The sequence below is a fragment of the Amblyomma mixtum genome, chromosome 2, assembly GCF_055824585.1.
Source record: "Amblyomma mixtum isolate Tamu chromosome 2, ASM5582458v1, whole genome shotgun sequence".
Classification (NCBI taxonomy): domain Eukaryota; kingdom Metazoa; phylum Arthropoda; class Arachnida; order Ixodida; family Ixodidae; genus Amblyomma; species Amblyomma mixtum.
Window position 1 is genome coordinate 69,313,373 of NC_143013.1, and position 27,270 is coordinate 69,340,642.

Consider the following 27,270-nt stretch of genomic DNA (forward strand, 5'->3'; position numbering starts at 1 on the left):
GTTGGGGCACTTGACCTGTGCCGTTCCGTTTTTTCGAAATGGCATTTAAATGCGCCATGAACGTACGAAGATTATTCAGGGCAGCAATGTTACCCTGCGCCATTTATTGGAGTATGGTGACACTTCTTGAGAGTACCATAAATTCCCGGTGGCCTTGCTAATGCTAGAATTTTCCTGCAATGGCAGACGAGAGTGTGCCTGTAAAGATACGATGCGCATCGTTGCTAAGCAGGCTGACGTCGTTGTAAGACCAGGGCTTTGAGTTCCATTTGTTCGGCTTCATGCTGCGGAAAAAACAAAAACCAAGAAACTTACTCTCAGCCAGGGCAGTAATGTTCTTTATAACGCCGCAAAATTTCGAATTGTGACCCCAGATCCACAGACCATCCCTACAATTGCCACCTCTAGCACGCAATTAAGAGCTACTGGGAGCTATGTTCTCCAAAACTATTTCACTTCTGTTCAACCATGAACTCATGAACCTTTAAATAAAATTAGATCAGAATCACTCCTCTATTTTAAAATAAACTGCAAAGATTATTATTACATTTCCGGTAATAGGTTGTGCACTCTGGAGTATTTTTCTTTATTGATAGAAATGGAACTGCCGGAATTTTAGCCTCTTCATTGCCATGCATATTTATGGAACTATTTTTTCCCGAACGCGTGAAGTTGATAAAAAAAATGCTTCTTGCAAAACAGGAACAGTGCCCTTCGTGATAAACCCCAGAAACCGAGCAGAGGCTGCAAAGAAATTCCGCTGTTTAGGCGGTAGCTGGTTGGGAGAATAAAATTTTTTTTCCATTATATAAATGAAGAAAGCTTTCTCTCGCCATTGCCACCGGCCTAATTTTGAAGCTTTTCATCTGCTCACAAGTACTATATTGCTCATTCCTCACTTCCACTTGCAAGCAGTCACCAGCTCACGCCCAAGCTAATGATTAGCTTATTACAAGGTGCTGAAAGTGAACAACACCTTTAATAAATAAATCTTCGTGCCTACAGTGTTCTACATTTGCAATCGCATTTCACAGAAAGAGAACGCCCAATCATCACAACCCACACACAAAACCAAATATAATCTTTGACACAAACGACTGAACAGAAAAAGAGGGGTCATCTCTCTTCCTAAACAATGACACTGCATTTATTTGAAACTCGGAATATATGTAGTCGCTTGCATAGCCAGTTAGTTGTGAGATCACGGAAGGCAACTGCACTAAAATAAATGGCACAACTGAGCGCTCTGTCTTTGCTCTGGGTGGTGTGCCTTCAGCAATGGCTTTCTTGGGATGGCGTTGCGCACACGAACAAACATACACAGGAAGAGGCAGAAGACAGAAAGAGCAATGGCTGCAGCGAAGGTTGAAATAGAAATCTGAGTGTTCGTTTTAAAAATTACAAAATGCTTAAGTTGCCAGCTAGTGAAAAAAGCGGCGTATTTTTGCTTAAATATAGCTGCCCTTTGACTGAAGATAGCATTATCAGCATGTATGTTCCTATTTTAAAGAAATGAAAAAAAGGATGGATATGCGTAGATTTGTTAGGGCACACTAGATAACAGAATGATGATTATATATTCGCCATTAAAATCTTTTACTTGCTTTCATCAACCCCTGAAAAAGGCGTAAGAAATGAAGAAAACGGAGGGGTGAAGGGACGCTAAATAGGATGGAATATCTTCCGCTCCTGCGCCATAAAGCCCTCGGCTTGATATAAAAACAGCAATTTCTTTCGTGACATATCTCGGACATATTCTCTTCAAAAACGGCCCGGCGATTGCCCGTTAGAAGTTTGTGTGTTTTTTTTCCTACGCAGATTTCGGGAGCTTCAATGCCCGCACGAGGAGACCTTGACAAGTCGAGGCACAATGATTGCCGTTTGCTCCAGGACAGTTTGGCCACATTTATTTTACCAGGCAGTGCGTTTGACCAGCTTATGGCAGCGGTGACTTTCTTTTTTTTATACTCACCTTAGGTAATACACGCTGGTGCCCATCTCTAGTATCCTTGTTTTTATGGACGTCCTTTTTCATGCACTTCCGAACCAAGGGGAAGATGTACCTTGGATCAACCGTTCCAGTGTCGTGCCGTTCTGAGGGCGAGTGAGATGAGCGTTTAGCATAAAACATCATAACAGCCAGCTTCTTTAGCGCAAGCTGAAAGAACATTTAGAAAAAATATATGCATCTGATATAATACATCTAGTACAGCCTGAAAGGCTGATCTTTTGAGGAAATGTCCATGCACTTTTGTAATGAGCGATGTCTTTGTGAGGTACTTCACTAATCGGTTTGCTTCTTTAGTGTTTTGCTATGGTGCAGTGTTTTTCTTGCCTTCTGACGCAAATGTAACGAACAATAATACGATATTCTCCTCGTATAGCAATGGTTAAAGAACTCATCATGAAGTAAAAATTCGCAGATAAAAAAAAAAGAAACTGAACACTAACAGCAGATGCGCCGAGGAATCGAATTCGAAATGACGGAAATGGCTGCGGAATATAATTTCATGCTCTACTGGTTCAGGCAACATGAAAAACACAGGACCTTAACTTACTTTGGTAGACTAAGAAAAATCAAAAGAAAAGAACGCCAGCGAGGTTTCACCGTGTATATTTCGTGAAACATATTTTAATGCTTGTTTTGTTGTGCGTTGAATTGTGTTCTGTTTCGAAAGAAAATGATGCGTACGCCTTAACAACACAAGTAATGTAATTATGATGCCATTTTGAATATATATGGTGTTTTGTAGTGAGGTACAGCAAACATCGCGCACTTTTCAGTTATTCTGTCGGATAAGGTTTTAGTCCAGGAAGGCTTACCGAATATGAGACTGAAAATCAATGAGACGATCATGGCTACGATGAAGCCAACGACGGCGACCCACATGAAGGAGATATGGTAGAACATAAAGATGCCACTGCGTGAAGGCACAGCAAACTTCAGAACTCAAAAATTGCTGACGCACCCGGAAAACTGTACAGGCAGCGACTTCTGGTGGTACTAGCGCTGCAGTCAAATTTGCTATGCGAAATGAATCCTTTTATCCTTAAACGTATCCGTAAATTGCTTTATCAATAAACACCGCACGAACGACTGAAGCAAGCGTGCGCTCTCCCGAAACGTGTCGTTTTACGTGACGCGCAAGCTCCAAAGCTCAAGGAAAACACCATTAAAAAAACATGATTTTGAGGAAAGAGCTACACCTTTTCTCTTTCTTCTTTTCTCGTAATTTTTATTCGTTGTTGAAAGCGTTCTCAGTGCGAGTCTCAATCTGGTTACTTTTCTTTATGTAAAGAGAGGAAACTTGATGTGCGGCTGAGTTGTATTCTGCAGATGGACATCAGAACTCACCTTGGCGTTGGTGGCAACTCGTAGGATCCTGCGATGATAGTGCGGTTAAAGTGTAAACATCCTGCTGTCGTAGTGGGCAGAGCGTGATGTTTCGGAGGGTACAGAATAGCACCCAGGGCGAGCCACACTGAGATGACTACGGACGCAGCAGTGCCCACCAAGAGAGCCTGCGAAATGCACCACACATTATCATCATCATCAGCCTGTCTACGCCTACTTCAGGGCAAAGGCCTCTCCCATGTCTCTCCAATTAACCCTGTCCTTTGCCAGCTGCGGCCACACTATCTCCGCAAAGTTTTCAATCTCATCCGCCGACCTTTCTGCCACCCCCTGCTACACTTGTCTTTTCTTGTAATCTACTCCGTCAACCTTAATGACCAGCGGTTATCTTGCCTTCGCATTACTTGTGCTGCCCAGGCTCACTTCTTACTCTAGATTTCGACTACGATATCATTATCCCACGTTTGTTCTCACATCCACACTGCCCGCTATCGGTCTCTTAGCGTTACACTTTTCGTATTTCAATCAATCAATCAATCAATCAATCAATCAATCAATCAATCAATCAATCAATCAATCAATCAATCAATCAATCAATCAATCAATCAATCAATCAATCAATCAATCAATCAATCAATCAATCAATCAATCAATCAATAAATCAATCAATCAGGCAATCAATCAATCAATCAATCAATCAATCAATCTTTATTTATTCAGCCAAGAAAACTTTGTACAAACTATTTGGACCGATAATCAACATGACTAGTATCCGTTTTTTTTTACTGCTGCTGATTCTGCCGCTTTGTCCTCACGTATGAGGGAAAGGCTGTTGCGCTCCTCTGCTAGTGTTCGAGCCGCATTGGCCGAAGGGTACCGCACCCGAAAGGAAGGCTGCGAAGGTCGTTCGAAACTGGGCTTCGCCCGCGAAGGGCAATGCGGGGTTTACGGAGCTTCTCCCAAGCGTACACCCCTAAAGAAGTTTTCTTTCCATAGCTCGCTGCGTTGTCCTTAAATTAAGCTGAACTCTATTCGTTTGTCTCAGCGCTTGTCTCTTGTCCCGGTGTTTTGCGTTGTTCCGTCACAAATGAATAACCAACATGCCCAAACTGCTGTCCTGGTCTCTTCGTTAGTCTCCACGCTTCTACAACATAGGTACGTAACGGTAAGATATAGCTGCTTTATACTTTCCGCTTGAGGGATATTGGCAAACTGCCATTCATGATCTGAGATAACCTGCCACATCCACTCCACCCCATTCTTATTCTTCTAGAGATTTCCCTCTCATGATCCGGATCAGCGGTCACTACCTGCCCTAATTAGACACATTCTCCTACTACTTCCAGTACCTATCTACCAACTGCGAACTGCTGTTCCCTTGCTAGACTGTTGAACATTACTTTGGTTTCCTGCATGCTATTCAGATCCACAGTTCTGCAGAACAAACATTCGCTGCAGAACAGATATTGTAGCGTATTGTTGACGAAGGGGGCCTTAATACCAGGCACGAAGACAGAGAAGACCAGGCAAGCTGGGGAAGCAAAGGCGACAGAGTCCTCACGGCACGAGCCCTACTTCGTCGTCGTCAGCTGTGCGCCACCTGGCAATACTAGGTGGCAATATCATGCGTTAACTTAAGAAGACAACCTTAACGTTCAAACAATTAACGATAATCTCACAGCTGTCATTACGGAATGCTCAGTAGAAGTGGGCGAGTATGTTCATTCTTGGACAGAAATCGTCAGCAGTAAAGTCCTCTAATTTGCAATATGTGATCTACAGTGTACGTTACATCCTATTTTTGTCGTCTATGCTTTTTCCTGTATGCATGCAAAACAGCGTTCGAGTCCAGTTACGTCAGGTTGCTGCTGTAGGTACGTGGTAGCGTTTGATGGATGATTAACTTTCATTGGTATGTTGAAACACTGAACGCACTTTCAGGGTAATAACTGCTCGCAGTGACATTGGGTTACCGCTACACTTGGACGTAGATATCAGCTATTCACCTGCTGGGAATTATTTTAGACGAAATTAACCTAATGGTACTTTAAATGGGCGGCCCTGCAAGGGCGCTATACTCTGTCTCACGCCCACCATATTGTACAAAACGAGGCGCGGAGAAATTTCAGGAGGGCCATTAACATCATTCTGTAACCCGGTCAGGACACACAGCTCAAGCTCCCTATTCAGAGCACATAACAAGCATTGTTTATTATGACATTCTGATGGAGGTCAATGATAATTTTAAGAACTTACAAATTTTGAATGATTGTTTTCAGAAAATTACATGTGGCGCAAGGCCATTAAGTTGTTTTTCACATTATAGAATATTCTGAGAGCTCTGCACTCATTATCTGTAAAGAACTGCAAAAAAACAAAAAAAAAAAACTCTCGGTTCTTTTAGGTTGTGTACGTGCTTTCCTTTCCTGAAGCAGCAGGCTTTCGACTTAGCACGGATGAGTACGTGATGACTGCAAGAAATTCAAAAACATGACTGGCTTATGCGGAAGTTTATTGAGGTAACCGTTGAAAAGAAGGCTTTTAATTTTTTCAATGCCTCGCTTATTTAGGTGCGTAATACCTATTCGGAAATTCAGAAACATGAGTGACTTATGTGGCAGCTTACTGAGGTGACCGCTGAAAAAAAAAAGGCTTTTAATTTTTTTCACTGCCTCGCTTCTTTAGGAGCGTAATACTTAATCCGGTAACCAGTAAATGCGGTGCATGGTTGGTTGCGTAGCTAATGCATGTTCAGAGTACTGTTTTTTTAGACCACAGTAGGTAAGTATCGGTGAGTAGTGCGCCATATTGCAGGCTTTTTTTATACAACGGGTAGGAGTCGCATAGGTCGTGGATGCTTCTAATATAGCTACTGGTACAGAAGAAAGAGTCGCAAACCAAAATACGTCAAGATGCATTAACAATCCTGAATTGAAAATTATCGCTGACGAGTGCACTACTCGAAACAGTCATCACCAAGAATGATATGATGACAGATGAGTCTCAATAGAGGCACACTGAAGAGGTGCTATAAAAAACAAGGTAAGGAAACTTTAGTCCTTGATTTTTATCTCAAGTAGAAAAATCGGAAGAATTAAAAAACGCCTTTTGGTTTATAGCCCTTTGTCTGGAGTGCACGACGGTGTTACAAAAAAGATATTAAAGGTTTTGCACGTTGGCATTCACCTTTTTCTTGCAGCAGGGAAAAAAGAAGCCTAGAACAAAGATGGCCACCAGGGGACCAGCCAAGGCGCCCACCAGGGATGAGACAGCCTGCACTAGCAGAAGCGTTATGTCGAATTTAGTGACGCATGCACCGCGCTGTCTGCTTTAGTTGTGTACATTCTCTCAAAGCAATGCTATTTACAACAGCTAAAAACAGAGGTGCTCTAAGCTTGACCAGCACCTAGTACCATCTGATGACAAAATCAAGAGCTACCGTGTGAATTGAAAAAAGACAAACAATCGATAATCGAGATAATAAAGATGTAATCTCGTCGCTGTACGTGTTACCAGTAAATGAAATATTGGTTTTAAATTATAAAGCGATAATAATCTAAAACAATTTTTGAGCGCAGAAATAAGCTCTAACAACCAGAGGAGGAGGGGGTCGTGCTTTCAGCTGAACAGAGGAGGTGAAAAAAAAAGAAAAATATCTAACAGTCTGAAATAAAATGAACGCCTACTTTTTATTGCTCCACAAAGTTAGATAGGGTCTATAGGCATTGCTGAAATAAAAAAGATCAGTCTCCTGCATGGGCGCCTTTGCAGCGACACGGTAGTCCTGTGACACAAAGCACCAGCCCACTCCTGCACAAAAACAAATATCATTTAAAAGTTCACAAAAATGTTTGCTCACCTGGAAAATAGATGCCATTGAACCGGCAAGAAAGGCAAGGGCTATCGACAGCACTCCATATGCTGCGGCTGCAATATCAGTAGCATGACTGAAATTTCTGTCTCAAAGCCCGACCTGTATGAAGGCGTTGTGCCGACACCTACCAATGCACTTAGTGAGTCTCAGAGCAGTGGCTTCCTTGATTTCAACCCGAGGGCGAACGAAGTCTTCCCAGGTCACAGCGGCGAGGGCATTGTAACCAGACGACAGCGTGCTGGAAGAAATCTACTAAGTTAGCTTCAAAGAACTTGGCACGTCACGAAAGGCGCTTTACGGTCAATTACCGAAAAAGAACACAAAGAACTGTTGCTTAGAATTTTTTAGAGGAATGAAACAGAGGCTCGATTGGGGTATAAAAAGCTGGTACGTAAGAAGGGAGACATGAGAAAATTTAAAAAGGGTTATGACAATATTGCAGCTTAGAATTACGAGGCACATGCAAATCTAACGATGCTTTGGTGTACTAGAGACAAGTATGTAGCGGTGAAACTGCCGTTGCTACCTCCAAAGCTACGCTATTGTTTTGGTAAAGTGGTCTTATATGATATGTTGCGTTTAACGCACCAGTGTCTCATATGGTATATGAAAGCCGCCGTGTTGGAGGACTGCGCCAAGTTTGGTTTTGAAGGTGCTCTGACATCGCACAGCGCACGGGCGTTTTTGCATTTTGCTTCCATAGAAGTTCGGCCGTTGCTGGAGGCAATCCGTGCCGCGTCTTTGGGACGGGAGCCGAGCACCACAGCCACTGATTTAAAGCGGCAGGGTTTCGCGCAAATTATGCTGCTTAGGCTGGTTTCAGTGACAGTGGCCACAGTGATTAGGACTGCGCGTTTCCATCTGTCATCTGTGTGCACAGATGATAGATGATAAACAGATGAGACACAGTGTGATGACCTATATGAGTCTCATCTCTTGTTAACAGGCCCAACATCATTCATTCAGCGCCAGTAGGCACTGTTCTTGTCGCAACGGCTGGAATACGTTTAAACTGAGGTTTCTTCACGGTGCTTCGGCACCTTACACACTCCAGAGAGGTACGCATCATCGAGCGAGATGATGTTTGTGATAATCTCGAGGAAGAAATAAAATTAAAAGTGATGGCCCTCGCAGCCAAAATCTATATGGTGACCTGTGCAAGCCAGTAATACAAAATGGCCGGGGTGTTTTTCAAAGCAAAACGAGCGCTTTGAAATGTGTTACCTGATAATAACATCTTGGCATCTCAGATATGTGAAAACATAAGGTATATGGGAAATACCACACTTTCTTTTCCGCAGTCTTCAAGTATAGCGCACCAGTCATGTTACAAAACGGAGCTTTTTACATAATGAGAATTTTTACATAACGAGCAACTAAATAATGGTTATATTTTGGCCGCCGCGGTGGCTCAGTGGCTATGGTGCTCGGCTGCTGACCCAAAGGACGCGGGTTCGATCCCGGCCGCGGCGGCTGGAATTTCTTTGGAGGAGAAATTCTAGAGGCCCGTGTACTGTGCGATGTCAGTGCACGTTAAAGAACCCCAGGTGGTCGAAATTTCCGGAGCCCTCCACTACGGCGTCTCTCATAGCCTTAGTCGCTTTGGGACGTTAAACCCCATAAACCAAACCATGGTTATATTTTGGCAATTAATTTCTTTAAAACTGGCATGTTTAAATGGAGCCTTCAGTTCAAGACTCTTACAGGGCTTAGTCGGGCTGATTGGTGCATGTATGATGGAAATGACTGAACTGTGCTAACAGACAGGACGGAATAGGGATAGGGAAAGTCAAATATGGATCATGTGATCTCTTTCATAGAAACACGCGTTATACGTATAACGTATACATGTCCAGAATCATGTCCTAAATCTACATGCGCCCCTGAGACAAGCGGCATAAGATTATTGCAAGAGCTTACCTGAGTGAGCTGCTGTAAACAGCAGCTGCTAGCACGCCGCAAAGTCCAGGATAGTCGCGTAGCAGATCTTGCACTATGTAAGGCATCAGCTGGAATAAGAGCAATAACCTAGAGATCACATAAACCGCTTTCACATAAGCGAAACTGGTGGACACGTGAGCAAAAAATGCGCTCTCCTGCCAGAACTTTTGCCACATCACCACACGGGGGTATATCCAAGTATATGATATTACCGGCTATGCATGTAAAGAGTAATCTCAGAGTGGCTGGTGGTGATATCCGCTACGGCGTTTACGTTTTTACGGGACAGTGTACACAGCTTGTTCGATCGAAAAGTCGTCTGCGTAGTCGGCACCGCGTGTCGGAAATAAATCGGGCGCTGCGTAAAACAAATCATATCACGGTAAATTGTGGTTCTAGTGATTGATAGTTGATGGTGTAATGATGACCAAGTAAAGAAATCATTGAATTGACTGATTAATTAAAGAAATGAAAGAATAAAAGGATTGAAAAAAGGAGGTTCGCAAGTGTCAAAATGCTCAGAATGAAAGTTAATGCTTGATGATGCTCCTTAAGAAAATTTGCTGTATGTAATTGATCAATCAATAAATTAAGGGAATTGAGAAGGAATGAAAAGTGAGTTAAAAGGTGTATAAATGCTGAGAATGGAAAGCCTAAGCTTCCTAACCCCCTACGTTGTCGCGTCATACCCTTAAGGCGGAGCTTAAGTGTTCCTTCCAATTATTTATTGTGGTCACTATATTCGTTGCATAAATTTATATTGAGCCACAAGCCGATTGATGAATCGCTATCGGTAGTCCCGCGAACGGAAAAATCTCACGAATTTTGTACTGCGATAGTACATGTAATATACTGCGAACCTTATGTTAACCAATACGCTGTCCTGAGAAACCAATAATGGTTCTAGTTTGGTTTGGTTTGGTTTGGTTTGGTGTTTATTTTCTTTCAAAAAATGAAAGCGGAAGCCAAAGCAAAAGGCTGTAGGCCTGACTAGGCCTTGGCTCCCCGATGCAGGCGGCAGCACACACCTTTAGCGCCTATGCAGGACAAACAAAGAAACTAAATAATATAACAACAATATGACACAAAGAAGCATGAATTGAATACATCAATCCCACCAAATAAAATAATATGAATAAACAAGCATGAACTAAATACATCAATGACAACAAATAATATAACAACATGACACAAACAAGCATGAACTGACAAATTTTATGCCGCAGGACGTTTTCATGGAAGCAAAGACTAGTCAAAAACATATATTATAGCGAGTACAGGCCAGAAAACTAAACAGGATTCTCTTCCAAATATTTCTTTATACATTTTTTAAATACCTTAGTTGATGACAAGAATTCCCGTTCTAGTGAAGTTTGGTTGATGACAAATGGTACCTGGAAAGTTAATTTCTGTTTCCCGTAGTTAGTCCGAGTGATGGGCAGAAGTTTTTTTCGTGTTCTCAGATGGTACATTATGGCAGGCCTGTCAGGTAGAGTGGCATACAATCTGTTATGGTGAATATACTGCAGTAAACGAAAGTAATAAATTTGTTGTACTGGTAGAATAGCATGTTTTTTGTATAAGGGTTCTGTAGGTAAATCTCGCGGTCTCCCATAACAGCCTTCAATGGCTCTTAGAGCTTTTTTCTGGAGAACAAGCAACCTATTAATTAAAGTTACCGGATCCAGTGGTTCCCCAAACAAGAATACAGTATGATATTTTGGAATAAAAAAGAGCATAATACAATGAAATCTTGAGCCAAGTTGGTATTAAGTTAGTAATTTTGTATAGACATCCTACAGTTTTACTGAGATCTTTCACTAAATTTGAAACATGCACATTCCATGAAAGGTTTTCATTGAACCAAACACCTAGAAATTTGTGGTTGGACACTTGTGCTATGATATTGTTTTTGTATTTTATAACTACAGCACATTGTACAGTAGAGTTGATGGGCCTAAATATTATGTATGTAGTTTTCGTAAGATTCAGGCCAAGTTTATTTGCCATCAACCAATTCTCTAACCTATTTAAATAATCATTGACCCTTATTGCTAATCTAGGCAAGGAACATTCTGTGAAAAAGGCATTTGTGTCATCAGCATACAATATTAGATCGGGTGAATCAGGAATATTAGTTATGTCATTAATATATATTATGAATAATAATGGTCCCAGAATTGATCCTTGGGGAACACCTTGTTTTATAATCATACCAGTGGAAGAGCAATCATGAACTTGCACATACTGTAGCCTGTTATACAAATAACTTCTTAATAAGTCAAGAGGTATACCACGCACTCCATAATCCGCCAGTTTTTGTAATAAAATGTCATGTTGAACGCAGTCGAAGGCCTTTCGAAAGTCAAGAAATAAACCAAGTGTGTATTTCCGACATTCAACATTATCAATTATTTTCTCTTTAATGGTTATCAATGCTTGTTCTGTAGACTTTTTCTGCCTGAATCCATATTGCGAGCTAGTTATAATATTGTATTTATGAAAAAAGCTTTCGAGCCTAATGTTTATTACTCCCTCAAACACTTTAGATAACACTGGCAATATAGAGATCGGCCGATAGTTTGATATTTCATTTCTGTTTCCGCCCTTATGTACGGGACACACACGAGCTATTTTTAAGTAATTTGGGAACGTGACGGTTGTAAGCATAAGGTTAGCAATGTACGTTAAGACACCACATATGGCCGTTGCCACGTGTTTCATAGGAGAAGACTTAATATCGTCATGCCCTGCCGATGCGTTGTCTTTTAAGTTTCTGATTAAACCAGCTACTTCAGTGGGAGTTACAGAATAGAAGGTGATAGAGTTTGATAAAGGTGTTATTAGGTTTGAGTACGTTTCACACGAGATTGGGTCAGTGCAATCAGCATTGCCCACATTAACAAAAAACTTATTCATTGCTGTTGCTAAATCAGAGCCAGTCATACTCCGTTTGCTGTAACTATTTCTGATAATTCAGACTGAGGTTTTCTATTCAGCAAATTATTTACTTGCCACCACACTTTCTTAGAGTCACTGCGTATTGCCGAAAAGCGCTGAACGTAGTAATCGGATTTGGCTGTCTTCAGTTCTTTATTTAGTTTGTTCCTATATTTTTTGTATTCAGCAAAGAGATCAGTATTTCTAGTTTCAATAAATTTATTGTACATTTTATTCCTGGTTCTAATTTTATCATACAATGCCTTATTTATCCATGGTTTTCTAAACTTCTTACTTTTAACCTTCCTCTCCTTCAGCGGAAAAGCTTCATCATAGCATGCCAAAAATTTATGAAGAAAAGCTTCGTAGGCATCATTTACATCGGTCATCTCGTGTATGGTGTCCCAGGAAACATCGTCAACCAGTGATTTGAATCTATTTAAAGATTCTTCATTAATATCTCTAGTCTTATATGTTATCACAGAAAATTTAGGTTTATATAATCTGGCAGGAAGAAAACAGAAGACTGGCAAATGATCACTAATGTCATTGATCAGTTAAGCTCTGTATCTAGCCTGCATCTAGTGAAACAATAATGGGGCCCCTTTGATCAGAAAAAAAAAGAAGTGGACTGTGGTACTTCAGCTGGCTGTTAACGTTGCTCGAATTGAGGAATATTTTATGCAATGGGCAGAAAAACCATTTATGAAGGGCCGGCTGTTTCTTACCTGGTCTGCCTTGGCGATGTCGCCTGTAAGCCTGGGGTCGCAGTCTTTGTACACAGCGTAGATGGTCAGGCCGGATAGCACGGACAGCAAGATGGTCAGCGCTACGCCAGGAACGCAGAGCAGCAGGGCCCTGGCGCACAAAGTAACGCTAAATGTTTGCGGATATGCATGAACCGCGAGGAGTGGAGCGAGCATATAACTTGCGCCATAGTATCGTATGTACAGGTCCGTTTGCTTGGGATGAGTCGGGCTGCACTTTCTCTATAAGCTTGATTTTCTTTGCGGACAAGCTCTGAATTTCATCCTGATACGATTAACTGCGACGGCTGAAAAAAGAAGCTTTAGAAATAATACCTTCGTATGACAGCATGCACACGACCAAAAACAAACATGTTTACCTTGTGGACACATCTACGCGCAAAAACAGAGGGCATTTAGAGCGAATGGTAAAAAACACAAAACAATCTGGCAGCAAATGCCCACTCTTTTTACTTTCAGTACCTGAAAAGGGCGGCGCTACATTTAGTTAAGATATCTGTGATATCTAGAAGTTGCATTGAATGTTTTAAGGATGGTACAAAATGTGCATAGTAGAGTGCTGATAAAGTAAACTGAAACTGAAAACATTACAAGGTTATATGAAACACATGCGCCAGTACCCACTTGCGGGCATCCCTCATTGAACGGATACTGGTGTAGCGCTGTGCCTGTGTCTGATTAGTGCAGTACATGCCCATCCACGTGACTGTCCAGGCCACAAGCATAGTCCACGTTGTGTACGTCTCGTACGGGCTCAGGCTGAAGCTGGAAAACAAGCGCAAGAAAGAAAACCTCAAGTTTAGCTGCTAGAACATATTGGCAACATACTCTGGTTTTCGAAATTCTCCATAAAAACATTTTGCTCGTTGTACCGCTTGTGACTGACCAGTAAAAAATTATCCGGAAACTCCGGCTGGACAAGCTAGCACCATTTTGTATTGAGGGTATGTAGGAGCGGCTTATATTAGAGCCCGAAAAACCGATAAATTTAGGGCCATTTTAGCTTCTTTAAATACGGCATTGAAAGAGGCTTTTCCTGGCAGTACAGCCACTGTTCCTGTGAAAGGACAGCGTTGCTCGAAGAAAGCTAAAATTTAAAAACAGTCATTAGCACCAAGCTGTTGAAGCAATCCTTCTGCTGTTTATCGGTTGAGCAGTGCTGATATAGTTTTTATGCTAGTTGTCATCTATAAATATTGTTGCTATTTTGAATGTGTCGAGGGCATTTTGTGTTGACTTGTATAGCCTCAAGACCGTAGCCAGGAGATCGAGTGAGGTCCGCCTAAAGCAAAGCTTGGCCAGAAATGCCTTGATGATTGCCAATGAAACGCGAAATGTGGTGTCCAACAAATCAGCGCTGCTACTGATGCAATCGTAAGGGGCCTTTTCGCATTAGGTACTTCATGATTCAGTTCCCAGGTAAGTATAGATCATCAGCATATTCGTCGTACTTGGTGATTATAAGGCGGCCTCCATCATCCGCTGACCTCCACATAGCGGCGAACCCTCCTACGTGGTGGAGTCCCTGCGGTGACACATGACAGAAGAAGTATCACAGGAAATCATCGAGAGACAGCATTTTGCGGCGTATACCGAAAGCTTCCTCTCTTTTACAGGTCTCAATCTATCTTCAGCCTTTACTGTAATGACACTACGAAGGCATATATTTCTACGACCAGGAACGTTCAGTCCGGTGGCAAATCTGATCGTGGTAGCGGTGGAGGAGAATGCTAGCCATAAGAATGCTAGAGAAAGCTTTCAGCAGCATTGCCGGCACTTACTCTGGATATTTCTCGAAGTAACAAAGAAATTGCATGTAATGCAACTTATATGAACATTTACACTCCGTTGAAGACATTTGCATTAAAGCTGACATACTGCGGGTCCCTTCGGGGTGAGCTGGAACAAAATATAACGGAGGAGGGTTTGCACGGCACACAACACCCTGTCAGAACGCGCATCAAGTCTTATAAAGGTCGTGCACTTGTGCTGCACTCATCGACACGAGAAGGGCACCGAACTGCTACTCTGACTTTATGTGTCTTTTCCAAAAATGTTTATCGTCATAGAGGAAAGCTCTGTTCCAAAAATGTTTATCGTCATGGGGGAGAGAGTTCGTATCAGTAATAAAGAGTTGCACGGATGAAAAAGACTTAAAAGGCCGTTGCTTTGTTCTCGTATTAATAGTTTTGGGCTTAAGTCTGCAATTATCGTAGGCAAGGTATAATTGAAGTGGACACCTTTGTTAGCGTTGCCGTTCGTTAGATGATGCGAGCTCTAACTCGTATCACAGGGACTCTGATGCAATAAGCAGCTCACACATTTAACTGATCGCTTCAGCATAAGGCTCAGTTCAGGCTGAGTTCAGTTAAGGCATAGCTCAGTTCAGAGATATGCGAAAGTTCGTGGAGGCAGTAACGAGATGCAGACATAGAGGAGCAGCTGAAACTGCTAAATCGAGGTACGCTTCGCCAGATAATGATGTGGATTAAAAGCAGGCATGACAACATTACCGAAAGCTGATGTTAGGCAACCATGGTGGAATAAACATAACTGTTCGCATTTACTAATCATTCGCTGCCAAACCACTTCAGCCAATCGGGAAAGAAGGTTCTACAAAGTAACATCAATGCACTCGCCGCATGTTCTACGAAGGCAATAGTGCTATTCACGCATTGTTTTTAGTAACATGAGATTTCATATTTTAAATACGCTGCGCTTTTTACCGCCACCATAAAGACACACAGTCTGCACTCACACATGCGATGACCATGGCGTATCCCACGTAAATAAGAAGCATCTGAACCACATCGGTCCACACCACCGCTCTGATGCCACCCTGCAAGAGAATTTGAGGGCAAACATGCGCCAGAGTTGAGAAACACAAGGCTGCGCAATGAAGCAACGGATACCGTTTCTGAAGGCGACACCCTTTTATAGCTTTGGTGTCAAAGAGAGTTCTTTGCTCCCACATATTAGAAGGACACATCAGCTTGCCAGCTCTAGAATTTGTAGCGCTCGGTAACTGGTCGAGTATGGATAGATATTGATCGGATGACTTTCTAACAAACAGCAGAAATATAAGAGATTCAAGATGCGCGAGCAGAATGCAAAATACAAACATAAGGAACCTCTGAATAGAATAACAAGTAAGATTTTTCTGTACTAAATAAGGTGATGGTCGGGTGGGAGCGAACTGCACAGGACAAATTAGGTAGTTAAATTGAGAACTTAACCATCCCATGTAGCGATGATACGCGAAACCTTGTGGAGTGGCTTGTTCAAGCTAGAGTATTCTCCTAGTTCCCAGCTATTATACTGTCCTGTTTCGTCGGATGCAAATACAAGCGATCGCACCGTAACAAGAGCATGAAACTTAATGGAGAAAAAAAGCAGTAATGATATATCTGCCCGCGTGCCGTGCGCACTACAGTTCCCAAAGCTTAACTACACCTTCCTACACTGAATGCTTCACCGAACAGTGACAAAAATACCTAAATATACAAGTCTAAAAACGAAAACTATTCATGACCGGCTGTGAGCTACTCCGGACATCAGTAATACAGAAAACTATAACGTTTGGCCAGCTAATTGACTGAAGTTTACTGGTTATGTTTTATTGGAACTCAATTGATTACAAAAATCAGAGCGGAGTTCGGGGTTGTAGACCTAAAGAAGTCTAATCAGTTGTTCTTTAAATCCGTAAAGGGCAAGGAATCCTGAAGACGCCTTTATCCGCAGACAACGTAAATGCAGTATATAAGGTACGTATGAAATCACATGCGAAAGCAACGCCTTTCGTGATGTTTTGCGGTGCCCCCGGCACCCATTTTCTTTTTGTTCTAGTATTGTTAGAATACATTACGCGTGTAGATCTTTGTTTTCTGCGTTCGTACATTTCTGTCTGGCCACCCATTCGTAGCCATCACTACCAAAATCCGGAAATTATAAAATATGCAAGAAACGTTTAGGGCTCAACGCGAATTGAAATCACGTCTCTTTGGGAATACAACTATGTTAGTGAATTGCAGTTTACAGTGCTTGATGTAGAAGCATTATGTTTAGCCTGCACGATAGGACGCGGCGGAAACTTACAATGGAGGTGTAGAATGTGCAGACGACCCCGTTGAGGAGGATGGAAGACCACACCGGAAAGCCAGTCACTGTAACAGGCAGGAAATGAAGCATGAGGAAGTAACGAGACTAGAAGTAGAAATCTCACGCCACCTTCGCACAAAATAATCATGCTTTGCCACTACGAACACACGCGCTGGCGCTGTTTGCACTAAGTACAATTTCCACTTCGAACCTTATTGTCTCGTGGCATAAAATTAGGACACATAGCAACATCGCTTAGCAAGCATGAAAAAAGGATTCTAGAGATTGATGAAAAACTGTAATACTCGAGACAGGGACACAACGAAGATGACAACACATGCGCTTATCCCTTATGGAAGGTGTGCAAAGTAGCGCATGTGTTGTCGTCTTCGTTGTGTCCCTGTCTAGAGCACTCGCTTTTCATCATGAGCAACCTACTCGCCCAAACATACACCCTGATCTAGAGATTGGTTTGGCAATTGTGATCAGCGGGCAAAAATGGCACGTCATTTTAGCGCATAAATGGCTACAATGCATCTGCCAATGTGTCTCGACAGCACAACTCCTAGAGCACAGGCAATAAATTGTTGACTGCTTGAAATAAGCCTTCAGGATGATACACAAGACCACGAAATGATAGGAGAGGTCGATTTTGCAAAATACTGTTGCTACATTCCGTTTATTTCATGTCATGTATGAATATATTACAATCTGGTTTGAAGGCATAAAGGACATAACCTAGAAAAAGAAAAAGGAACAAGTTGTCAAGGTGTGCAGAGAGCGCATTACCTGATCCAAGAGCAAGTGACGGGCCGTACAGCACAACACCCAGGTAGAGCAGCTGTAACATTGAAATAAGGAGGTCGTTTGTGATCGTTCAAACACATTGTACTGGGTGCAGATGGTCTCTGTCCTTTTTTTGTCAGGTGAGAACGTGAGGTAGGCGTTAGATGTCGTGTTTTAAATTGATTCCGTTCTGATGCTGTGAGGAGGACAACGACACAAAAAAGGTGTTCTTTGGAAATGCAAAGGATCGGCTAGCAATTTTCTCCTGGAATTTTAGGCGATACAGTGAGCGCAGTGAAATAGAAACGAAGTTTCGAGAGAATGTGCCTCGCCACGTAAGCACCAAGGAAGTACAAAACCGTGCAATTGCAGGTTTTCTGCAAAGGGAGTACAAATAAAATTGGCATATTATGAGTGCAGCGAGAGAATTCAGAGGTAGAAGTTGTCGAAGAACGCCTATGAAGGAATCCACCTGTTTTCTCTCAATACAGCGCCTAGCACACGAGATACAAGTTAATTATTTAATTTTTTAGGGTCGGTGCTGCACACACACAAAAAAAAAACTCGAAATGTTGAGTGCTAAGCGCACAAGTTTCTGGCAGAACGCATAGCGCCACTTGACAAGGGTGCTGTTCATTTTATTCCGACAGATTTGTGCGCAACTTTTCACTGGTACTCAGTGTCGGCATTGCGCGTCGCATTGTGAAAATGCCACCTGCACCAAATTGGTACTGACAACTTCGTTGTATTAACGTGCGTCAGGTTGAAGGTATTCTAATATATCGCCCTCTGTTGGCCAATGATTCGAGCGGGAATGGCCACAGAAAACGTGTTCTGATGGCGTCAGAGGGAAAAGGAAGTGTTGGTGTTTTCGCGAAAGTTCTGCTAGAGTACCGCATTTAGTTGACGTCTTGTTTTGAAATATCAGATAACATCATACAAAACGCATTATTTCAGAGTAAATGTAAAAAAAAGTCATTATTTTTTCCAAAATTTGCTTCCTTCGCTAAATTTCGGGACGAATTTCAGTAACTTCTATGGCACTTCAGGGCCCTTAATAGGTGCATACGTGAGGAATTTCACCTCCCTGAATCCATATTTGGCGCACAAGAGGAGCCATTCCATGCTATCCATATTTAAACTGAGTGGCCTGTGATGTACTGAAAACAACGTGCAGTGGAAGACATGAGAGAGCAAAGCGGGGACACGGAGGAGTAAGGGAACAGGACGAGCGCTGTACTTTCAACAGGATTTGTTCACGGAAGAACGTTTATACAGCCTTTGCCCTTATCCATGATTTTAATCGCATACATTCACCTCTCACAGATGTGCATCAAGAAACAGTATTTCACTGTGGCGAAGAACAACTGACGTGCCACTAATGCAACTATCACCTCGCTTCTTGATATAGAAGGCTTCCCCAAGCTCACGTTTTGCCTATCTCGGCTTTTCAATAACACTATCTGATTGCAAAGTGCTATTGAAAAGCCGAGATAGGACAGAACGTGAGCTTGTGGAAGCCCTCTATATCATGAAGCGAGGTGACAGTTGCATTAGTGACACGTCCGTTGCCCTTCGCCTCAGTGAAATGCTGTTTCTTGATGCATATCTGTGAGAGGTGAATGTCTGCGATTAAGAGCATGGATAAGGGCAAAGGCTGTATAAACGTTCTTCCGTGAATAAATCCTGCTGAAAATGCAGCGCTCATCACTTTCCCTTACTAGTCCGTGTCCTCGTTTTGCGCTCTCATGTCTTCCACGATGACGCACCAACAAGCCCAGCTTCAAGTACAACGTACAGTCCCGTATTTGAAGATGTCTCAGAGATTAAAAAAAAACCACTCACAATGAAAAAACTTTCCAAGGAAATCTTAAGTAGATAGACTGCGATTGTCATCTTCTGTCTCTCAACTAACTGTTCTATCCGTAATAGGCACATTAGAAAAGCTCATTTATCTCAGGTGTGTGAGCTTATCACAAAACAATCCTAAGCTATTTTTAGGCAAGTTCCAGTATGCATCATGTTGCGGCTTAATTACTGCTTGCATTACAACTTATTTCAAGCTTGAAATAGAACATGGCATCAAAAAATCTGAACATTATTATGCGTGAGTAAAAACGATACGGTAGTTTGCCGGTTGCCTCTTTTGTTTACTAATGCATACAGAATGTATCAACAGCAGAAAAAGAATTAGCGCGCGAACAGTTTTTTTTTTCCTGGAGAACTTAACATCAAGGAGCTGAATAGGACCGTTACTTACTGTTTGTACAATGAAGAGGATGGAGCCAATTTTTCTGACAGCTATGGACATAAACCTCCTCTCCAGGTACTGGAAGAAAAAAGACGTGTGCCATTTCGTAGATGCTCCTACTTTTTTTTTTTCAAGCATAAATATTTGGCCTGTGGTTGCCTTCACATGCACCCATTATTTTTATTGCATGGTGCTCTGTGGTCTTCCATTCGTTTTTACGAGAGGATAGATTAAAGCATCCGTTTTCAGTGGCTGAAACGGCTTGACGTGACGTGTAAGCACAGGAGTTCTAGTGAACATTGCCGGAATTGCACACACGCAGCTTTCTGACACTAACTGCATTGTGATAAAGCATGCGGAATGCTTGCTAACCAAGAAAGCGTTTCGGGTTAAGCTGCGGCAGTTAAGAAACTGGGGTGCAGTGTAATTTAAGCACGCGTTGCAATAAATCCCCGAATCAAACCGGGTGTTTTAGTAAAGAGCATGTGACAAAAAGCGACATTCAAATTATTTCTAAGATGTTTTGTGCCTCCATGAAATCATGACCAGCGTAGGGTACCAAACAGCGTCCGAAGTGTAAAGTGTCGTTTTGTGAAAAAAAGAAGTTCATGCTCTATCCAAAAATCATGGGTTAAGTTATTGATGCTAGCTAATCGGTCCACTGTCAGCCTTGAGCCATTGAATGTTTTGTGCAAGCTTTTTAAGATATATATGCATAATTTCCAAGTATAGGCCTCATATGTGCGAGACTACCAAAAGAGCTTATTTGCGATAGTGGTTGGCCTATGGACAATGTGATCTATTTTTTACTCTTCCGGTCTCAAATTTTGTACGAAACGGGGGCACCCAAAAATGTTTTACGCTAGGTGCGCACACTGGCCCAGGTCGCGATATAAAACACTCTTCATTAGTACTTACATGTTCTTGAACAATCACTAGCCTATACACAAGTATCGAGGCGACCATGCCTATGCTTTCATTATCTTGTTGCAGTTAAAATGTTGCGCGGAATGATGAGTGTGCCGTTGACCTCTAACCAAAGGGTAAGAGGTCAACTACTGAGAAGTTAGCGACTATTTGGGACGGCCAAATACAAGGAACTACTGCGAAAGGAAAAAAGAAACAGGGTAAAATACCTCGTTGATGCTCGTAATGTCCATCTTGTAGTACATCGGCATGAAAATGAACGCCGCCATGAGAATCGCCACAGAGGTAGCTATGGCACCGGACCATAACGTGGATCCCCGCACGTACACTTCCGAGGATAGTCCGAGGAAGGCGGTGGTGGAGAGAAAACTTGCCATCATAGACAGAGCAACTGGAAGCCAGCCGAGTTCCTTGTTGGCAGTCAAGAACTGCTTGTTAGATTTCCTTCCGCGATCACGCCAGCCGATGAAGATGCCGATGCCAGCCGACATGGCAAGAAACCCAGTCAGCACCACGTAGTCTACCGCAGTGAATGTTGGTACGGCCATTGTTTCCTTTGAGAATGCTTTCGTGGCCACGTGTCAGCAAGTAGTACTTGACTGTCCCGTTCTATTCGTTGGTCGTCTTCACGACGCAGATGGCTTCTCCTTTTTTAAAAATCCGCTGTATTTTACACACGGCTTTTTCTTGGACCAAAAAGGCAGTGCTCACTTGTGAGTAGTCTTCGGAGACAACCAGTTTTTGTATTCTGAAGAGTCGCCCATTCGAAGGGCAATGTAAGTGGCGTTCTTCTGAGGTCGAGTTCGTTTTGAGCGTTCCACCTTATGTTGACTTCGCTTCTTTTTGCCGCGCACCAGTGCTCCGATATGCAGTGATGCCCGTACGCTTTGTTGCCTGGTTAGGGTGGACTGTTTTCGGATCCACTCATGCTTAGTTACAAATCTTCACTATCTCCATACTGTTGGCATGAGTGCCGCCCATTCTTCACTCAGTCAAGCTCTTATTTGCCGTATCAGTTAACGTTTTTCGTGTTCACAGCTGCCCTGTAAGTTACTGCAACCTGCATTGAAGCCTTTTTCTGTTGCGCTCGCTTTACGCAGCTTTTGCCATATGGTGTGGTGGCTTGTGTATTTGCTTGTGGTTTTGTCTCTCTCTCCCCTTGTAACAGACAGCCTGGGTTTGGCAGCTCACACTCTTATAGGTCTCTTACGTTTGGCAAGTCCCTGCATGCTACCTGAAACGAAAAAAAAAAAACATTTCCGGCAACAGGATATAACGACCAGAATTTGTTTGGCAGTCCTGCAGTGTTTGAGAGCACAGTGAAAGTAGTTTCGAATTTGCGATTGCCACGACTCGTCTGTCACAGGAATCGCAGTGTTTATAAAGTGTTAAAAGATTAAAGAGCGAATGTATAGCAAAAACCAAAGTTTCAGGATTTTATTAGCCATCGTACTCCCATTTAAAAATTTATATGTGGTCAAAAATTTGTCAGCGCCGTGTAAATTTTACATATTAGTATGCTGCGAGTTTTTCGACGCTGGACATTTGGTACATTGTGCGCAACTTTTTGGAATTGTTTTGAACACCAACTCGACAAGAGGTATTCTTGATGTGAACCGTACTATGTGTGCAGGTGTTGATTTCATTCACAGCAAGGAAAAAGGAGTTGTTTTTTTAAGGCTGCTGCTTTCTAGCTTTTACATTTCAATAAACGATTTTCATGGCTTCTTGTTCTCAATCTCTTCACAGGTTTTTTTTTCCAACTACGAAGAAATCGATGATCGTTTTGTTTCGCCATCCCGTTCCCTGACATTTATACTGCTGCGAACCACACCTATCGCACACTTTATGCCATCGCAGGAGTTCAATGAGAGAAGAGGAAGGTTGTAGTTGGAGAAGTGGACGAAAAGGCATAATTCGTTTCCTTGAGAACCTCTGTTCTCAATGTGAGTGCAGCCATTGGTTACCGCTTTCACGCTGCTCTTCCACTGTGGAGCGGTGATTTTCTGTGCAGTAATCGTATTTTAGACGAAGTAAGCGCACTTGAGCTGATTGCGCCAGTAACAGCTTGCGCTGCAATTATAGCAAAAGGGTTTTCATTCCTACATCTTTTTAATTGCCCTCAATCGCAGAAAAGCATTACGCCTAATGTCGCCAGCAGTACCACTTATAGCACATTTCTTTCGGCAAAGTCGAGCAATTCACGCTGTCCGATGTTCGAGTAAAAAGTAAAATAAACAATATATCTAACGAACACAAGCGTTTATAGCCTGTGGTAATAACAGACGTAATAATAAACCTGGCTATATTAGAACATTTTTTTTCCCATCTGTCCTCAACAGCTTTCACAAAAGTAGACTCGAGGAGTCAGACCAATCTTCTTCCTTTATTTTCACGAAACTTCCTCTGGGTGTTTCCATACTTCTGTTAAAAAGCGCTGGCTACTAAGAACACAGTGACATTGTAGATTTTATCGAATGCTACGCGGAAACGAGTATATGGAGTACATTTTGCATGCTGTGAATTCACCAAAGTAGTTGTTAAAGGGCCCATTAGAGTTTTTTGGACGCCCAAAATTGTTGTTGTTATAAAGTAACGATGGAGGGCTACTAGAAAAGAAGTGTATACTTTTACAAGATACATCAGCCAATCTTCGATGCATCGGTTCATTAAAAGTTACAAAGAGGTACGAAACTGTTAAATGGCTGGTATTAAATCACTGCTTGTCTTGGATGGTGAAGTGAGTGATCTTTTGGCGGCTTTTTTGTATTAGTCATTCTGATATCAACACTGGAGACCACCACACGTGCAGCCATATTGGCCGCGTAAAGCATTGCAGAAATAATTTCGTGTGAGAACTGAAACATTCTCTCACAGCAAAGTCTGACGTGACCAATGCGTCCAGAAGCGATATTCTGCATTGATAAATCTTGTAGCCATTTACGAAACGATAGCGTTGGGCGCATAAACATGTTTCATGTGGCAACATTTTGCGGAATAATAGTTATTTGAAAAAGCGTAGAGTGAAGTGATTTCGTATTGAGGTTTGAAAGACGGTGACCGTTGTTGAATCGGCTGTTAAGTTTATACATGAGTCTATGCTGGGTGTTCACTTCACGAATAAACTTTTGCTTCTAGTTAGCACTGTTTGCTCGTCGTGCTTTTTCCAATCTTTTCCCGTGTCCACCATTTCGCTTTAGGGTTCAACATGCGTGACCAACTGGCCCAACAGTGTTTTTTGTATCAAGAAACGATTGTACTCAAAATCAAACGGCGTTTAAGAAAAAACCACCCGTTCAGGCATCACCCCCACTATGCACTCCTCTACTCCGTGTATTCACTGTGCAGCATTCCCGTGACACAAAGAGCTCCCTGCTACAGATTATCATCGAGCGGCTTCCTGAGAAAAGAAGCTGGTGATACGAAACACTCTCAGACCGTAGACGTGCGTATTATCATAAAGCGACTTCCTGGGAGCACAAGTCAAAGATACCAAATGTCCCTCGACGGATTACGGGAGCATTGTACGCTTGAAATGAAATGTGAACAAGAGAACTGAAATTGGAACAACATAGAAGATTTGGATTGAAGGAAACTTTATGCTAGTTGAGTTACTTTTCACTTCTTTGGAGCGAATAGCTAAAGGTGGATGTGTTAATTCTTTTACACTGCTGGTATTCCTTTCAACTGGCTCATATATTTCTATTCTGGTGTTCGGGTTGCATTTACGATGCTGATAGTGCAAGTGGGAAAACCTAGATTACGTTTTACTTTGGACGATTCTATATATATTGGGGAAATGGCTACAGCGTTTAAGGGATGAAGTTCAACTGCACACATATTGCTACGCTCGCAGTAAAGGATACATCGTTTTGTGGCGTCTATCTTCCATATGTGTTTTCAAAGCAGAATGTTTTGCTAACATTCATTTATAATGCCAACTATAATGGCACTGAAATCTCTCGCGGTTACTAAGGGGATTGAATGATTTTTCTGGTAAGTTTCAGACATTTTCAGCTTTTATAATGCTGTAGCTTTGACAGCGTGCTGCGCATATTTGAGCAACTATTAATGGAGTGAGAAGGAATTTCATGACAAGCAGAATGGGTTATCTAACAACGCGAACATTAATATCCAATGCCAACTATTATGCCACTGACATTGCTCGCGATTACTAAAGGGATTGAACGATGTTATTTGGTAAGCTTCAGACATTTTCAACTTTTATAATGCAGTAGCACTGACAACGTGCTGTGCATATTTAGAGCACCTAAATATAGAGTGAGAAATTTCATGACAATCTCATGTTCAAACAACTTGAAACAGCAATTCGGTCTATAGAGCCATGGACTTTGAGAAATGCAAGACCGCGAGAGAGTGACCTACTTTAACTACAAACGAGGTCAATTGTTTTATTTTTTTTCCAGGGCAGCTTCATATTTCAGTCTTATCTTCACTATAACATTTTATGTGTGCATTAGGTGCTTTGACTTAGGGCTCAGCTAAAGGAAAGAAAATGCTGGATTGGTCAGCCTACTGGTGTCGGCGACCTGGAGGAAGATAACATCACTAAAGGGAAAAAAAGAACATTTACAGGAACAAGATAAAAAGAAGCTCCAGACAAGCCAAACAGACTCCGCGGTGCAGGAAGTCGAAGCGCAAGAGTAAGAAGATTGTTTATCTCAAGGTAACAGCTACGAAGGAACCGACTGAGTCAATAGACGCCAAACTGCAGTACTCAGCAAAGCTGATCGAATAGGTCTTGGACGTACGAGACGGTGTGATGCAGCTATAAGTTTTAGCAACTAAAAAATTCAGAATATCGGGTTTAAATGTAACTGCGTTAAACAAGCATCAAAGTGTGAAAGTATGCAAATTGCTCGATGAAACTAGATTGCATCGCATCTCACAAAACAAAAGCTAGAATCTCACGAACTAATGTACGGAATAATATGCGGCAGTTGCATCCCTGATATTGTGCATCTGAATAGCGCTTTAAAAGTAATTCACAATGGTTATGACAACCGGATAATGGAAACGCTTTATGCTGATAAACTTTTTAGACCAGCCGGGCAGGCGGGAAGAAATTTGTCTGGCTCGAACACACACTGAAGGTAATAACTGTCTGTTCTTCAGACAACGTTGCCTTTATAACATAAGCAGCAATGACTGCTCAACAACATAAAACGTGAGGATAAAAAAAAAACACAGCTGTCAGTTGTCTTCACTGATGAGAATAGTTTGTTTCAGGCCGGTTCTGGCATCTTCAGTTTAAGATATTTTATACTGAATTATGACTTTTCTGAACGCATGCTCTAGGAGTGCCAATTCACGGCACCACGGTTAGATCTTGTTATAGCAACGTGGGTACGCAGATAAATTTATATTTGCATCTCATTCACTTTAGATAAAAATTTAAAGAATATCTACCATGAGTTTTCACGAAACTCTGCGCAAAAAATGACCCCGGAAATAGATTGAAAGAAAATAAAGCCGTAGTTGCCAACCTGGAGGGAGCCGACGTTCCGTGCAGGCCGCTCAGCGCATAGAAAGCTTGTGGCCGCGTCGAAGTGCCACTGATGCTATCAGCCAACCACTTGCCGCCATACTGAGAAGTTTGGCAAACACGCGTATCTTACCGTGAAGGATGCGCACTTTCACCCTTGTACAAGACGCGAGATAAGAAATGCATCTCCTGTTTGCATGGGAACGATTGATCTTGCCTACAAGACATCAGGAGCGGAAGTTTCGAGGGCAGGGTACAGTGACAGCCAATTATTGGTGTCTGCGTACTGCACCCGACATTTCTTGAACACTATTCGTCAATAGAAGAGATAGGTCCGCTTTTGCTTTCCGACAAAAAAAAATTGTGATTTAGTAAAATAGAGTGGAGTAGGTGGCCTCCGCAAATCTATTTATGTTTGTGAACGCAGTTCAAACTTAAAAGAGATATTCAAATCGCCCGTGAGTTTGCCACATCAGTGTGGCTTTGACAGAAGATAAGTGAAGAAGAAAGCAGGTGATGATACAATAGTGGTTTAATAACCCCCGAAAGTGACAGGTAAAATGAAAAACAAAGTTGACCCGGTATGTGCACCCAACGCGTAAGGACAACAAAAAAGAAACATCAAAATAATAAAAATCTATGTGCTTCCATTCTTCCATAAGCAAAATACATTGTGGAAAAAAAAATGACCGTTGTCACATGCCAGGCTTTATTTGAGCCTGAAGCTTAAGGAGGAAGTGCATTCTTGTGAGACTGTGTAGTGGACGTTATCTTTTTCTTGTAGTTGCTTTCGCTTATTTTAACCGCAACACTTTAGAGAGTAGC

At 42.1% G+C, this 27,270-nt stretch overlaps 1 protein-coding gene across 2 annotated transcripts; it reads right to left on the reverse strand.

Moving 5' to 3' along the window:
• Window positions 1-111: 111 nt before the first annotated feature.
• LOC149359665 (sodium-coupled monocarboxylate transporter 1-like) lies at window positions 112-26,539 on the reverse strand. 2 transcript variants are annotated; one of them, XM_089569098.1, is made up of 17 exons: window positions 26,447-26,539; window positions 21,149-22,173; window positions 20,022-20,090; window positions 17,765-17,816; window positions 16,973-17,040; window positions 15,636-15,716; window positions 14,329-14,402; window positions 13,568-13,642; window positions 12,839-12,968; window positions 9,150-9,238; window positions 7,358-7,467; window positions 7,215-7,282; window positions 6,542-6,628; window positions 3,356-3,522; window positions 2,824-2,921; window positions 1,973-2,094; window positions 112-284 (listed from the first exon to the last, which is right to left on the reverse strand). In XM_089569098.1, exons 2-17 carry the CDS (start codon window positions 21,485-21,487, stop codon window positions 225-227), a joined length of 1,689 nt encoding a protein of 562 aa, XP_089425224.1. In that variant the 5' UTR covers window positions 21,488-22,173; window positions 26,447-26,539; the 3' UTR covers window positions 112-224. The 2 variants fall into 2 exon arrangements, with proteins under 2 accessions (XP_089425224.1, XP_089425223.1); XM_089569097.1 differs by having other exon boundaries at window positions 13,502-13,642.
• Window positions 26,540-27,270: the final 731 nt, after the last annotated feature.

Coding starts and splice junctions, on each gene's coding strand:
- LOC149359665 (XM_089569097.1), bottom strand. CDS start 21,487: ATGGCCGTACCAACATTCACTGCGGTAGACTACGTGGTGCTGACTGGG. Junction 15,717..16,972: donor GCACATTCTACACCTCCATT/GTAAGTTTCCGC, acceptor ATTCTCTTGCAG/GGTGGCATCAGAGCGGTGGT. Junction 2,095..2,823: donor GATTTTCAGTCTCATATTCG/GTAAGCCTTCCT, acceptor ACTCGCCCTCAG/AACGGCACGACACTGGAACG.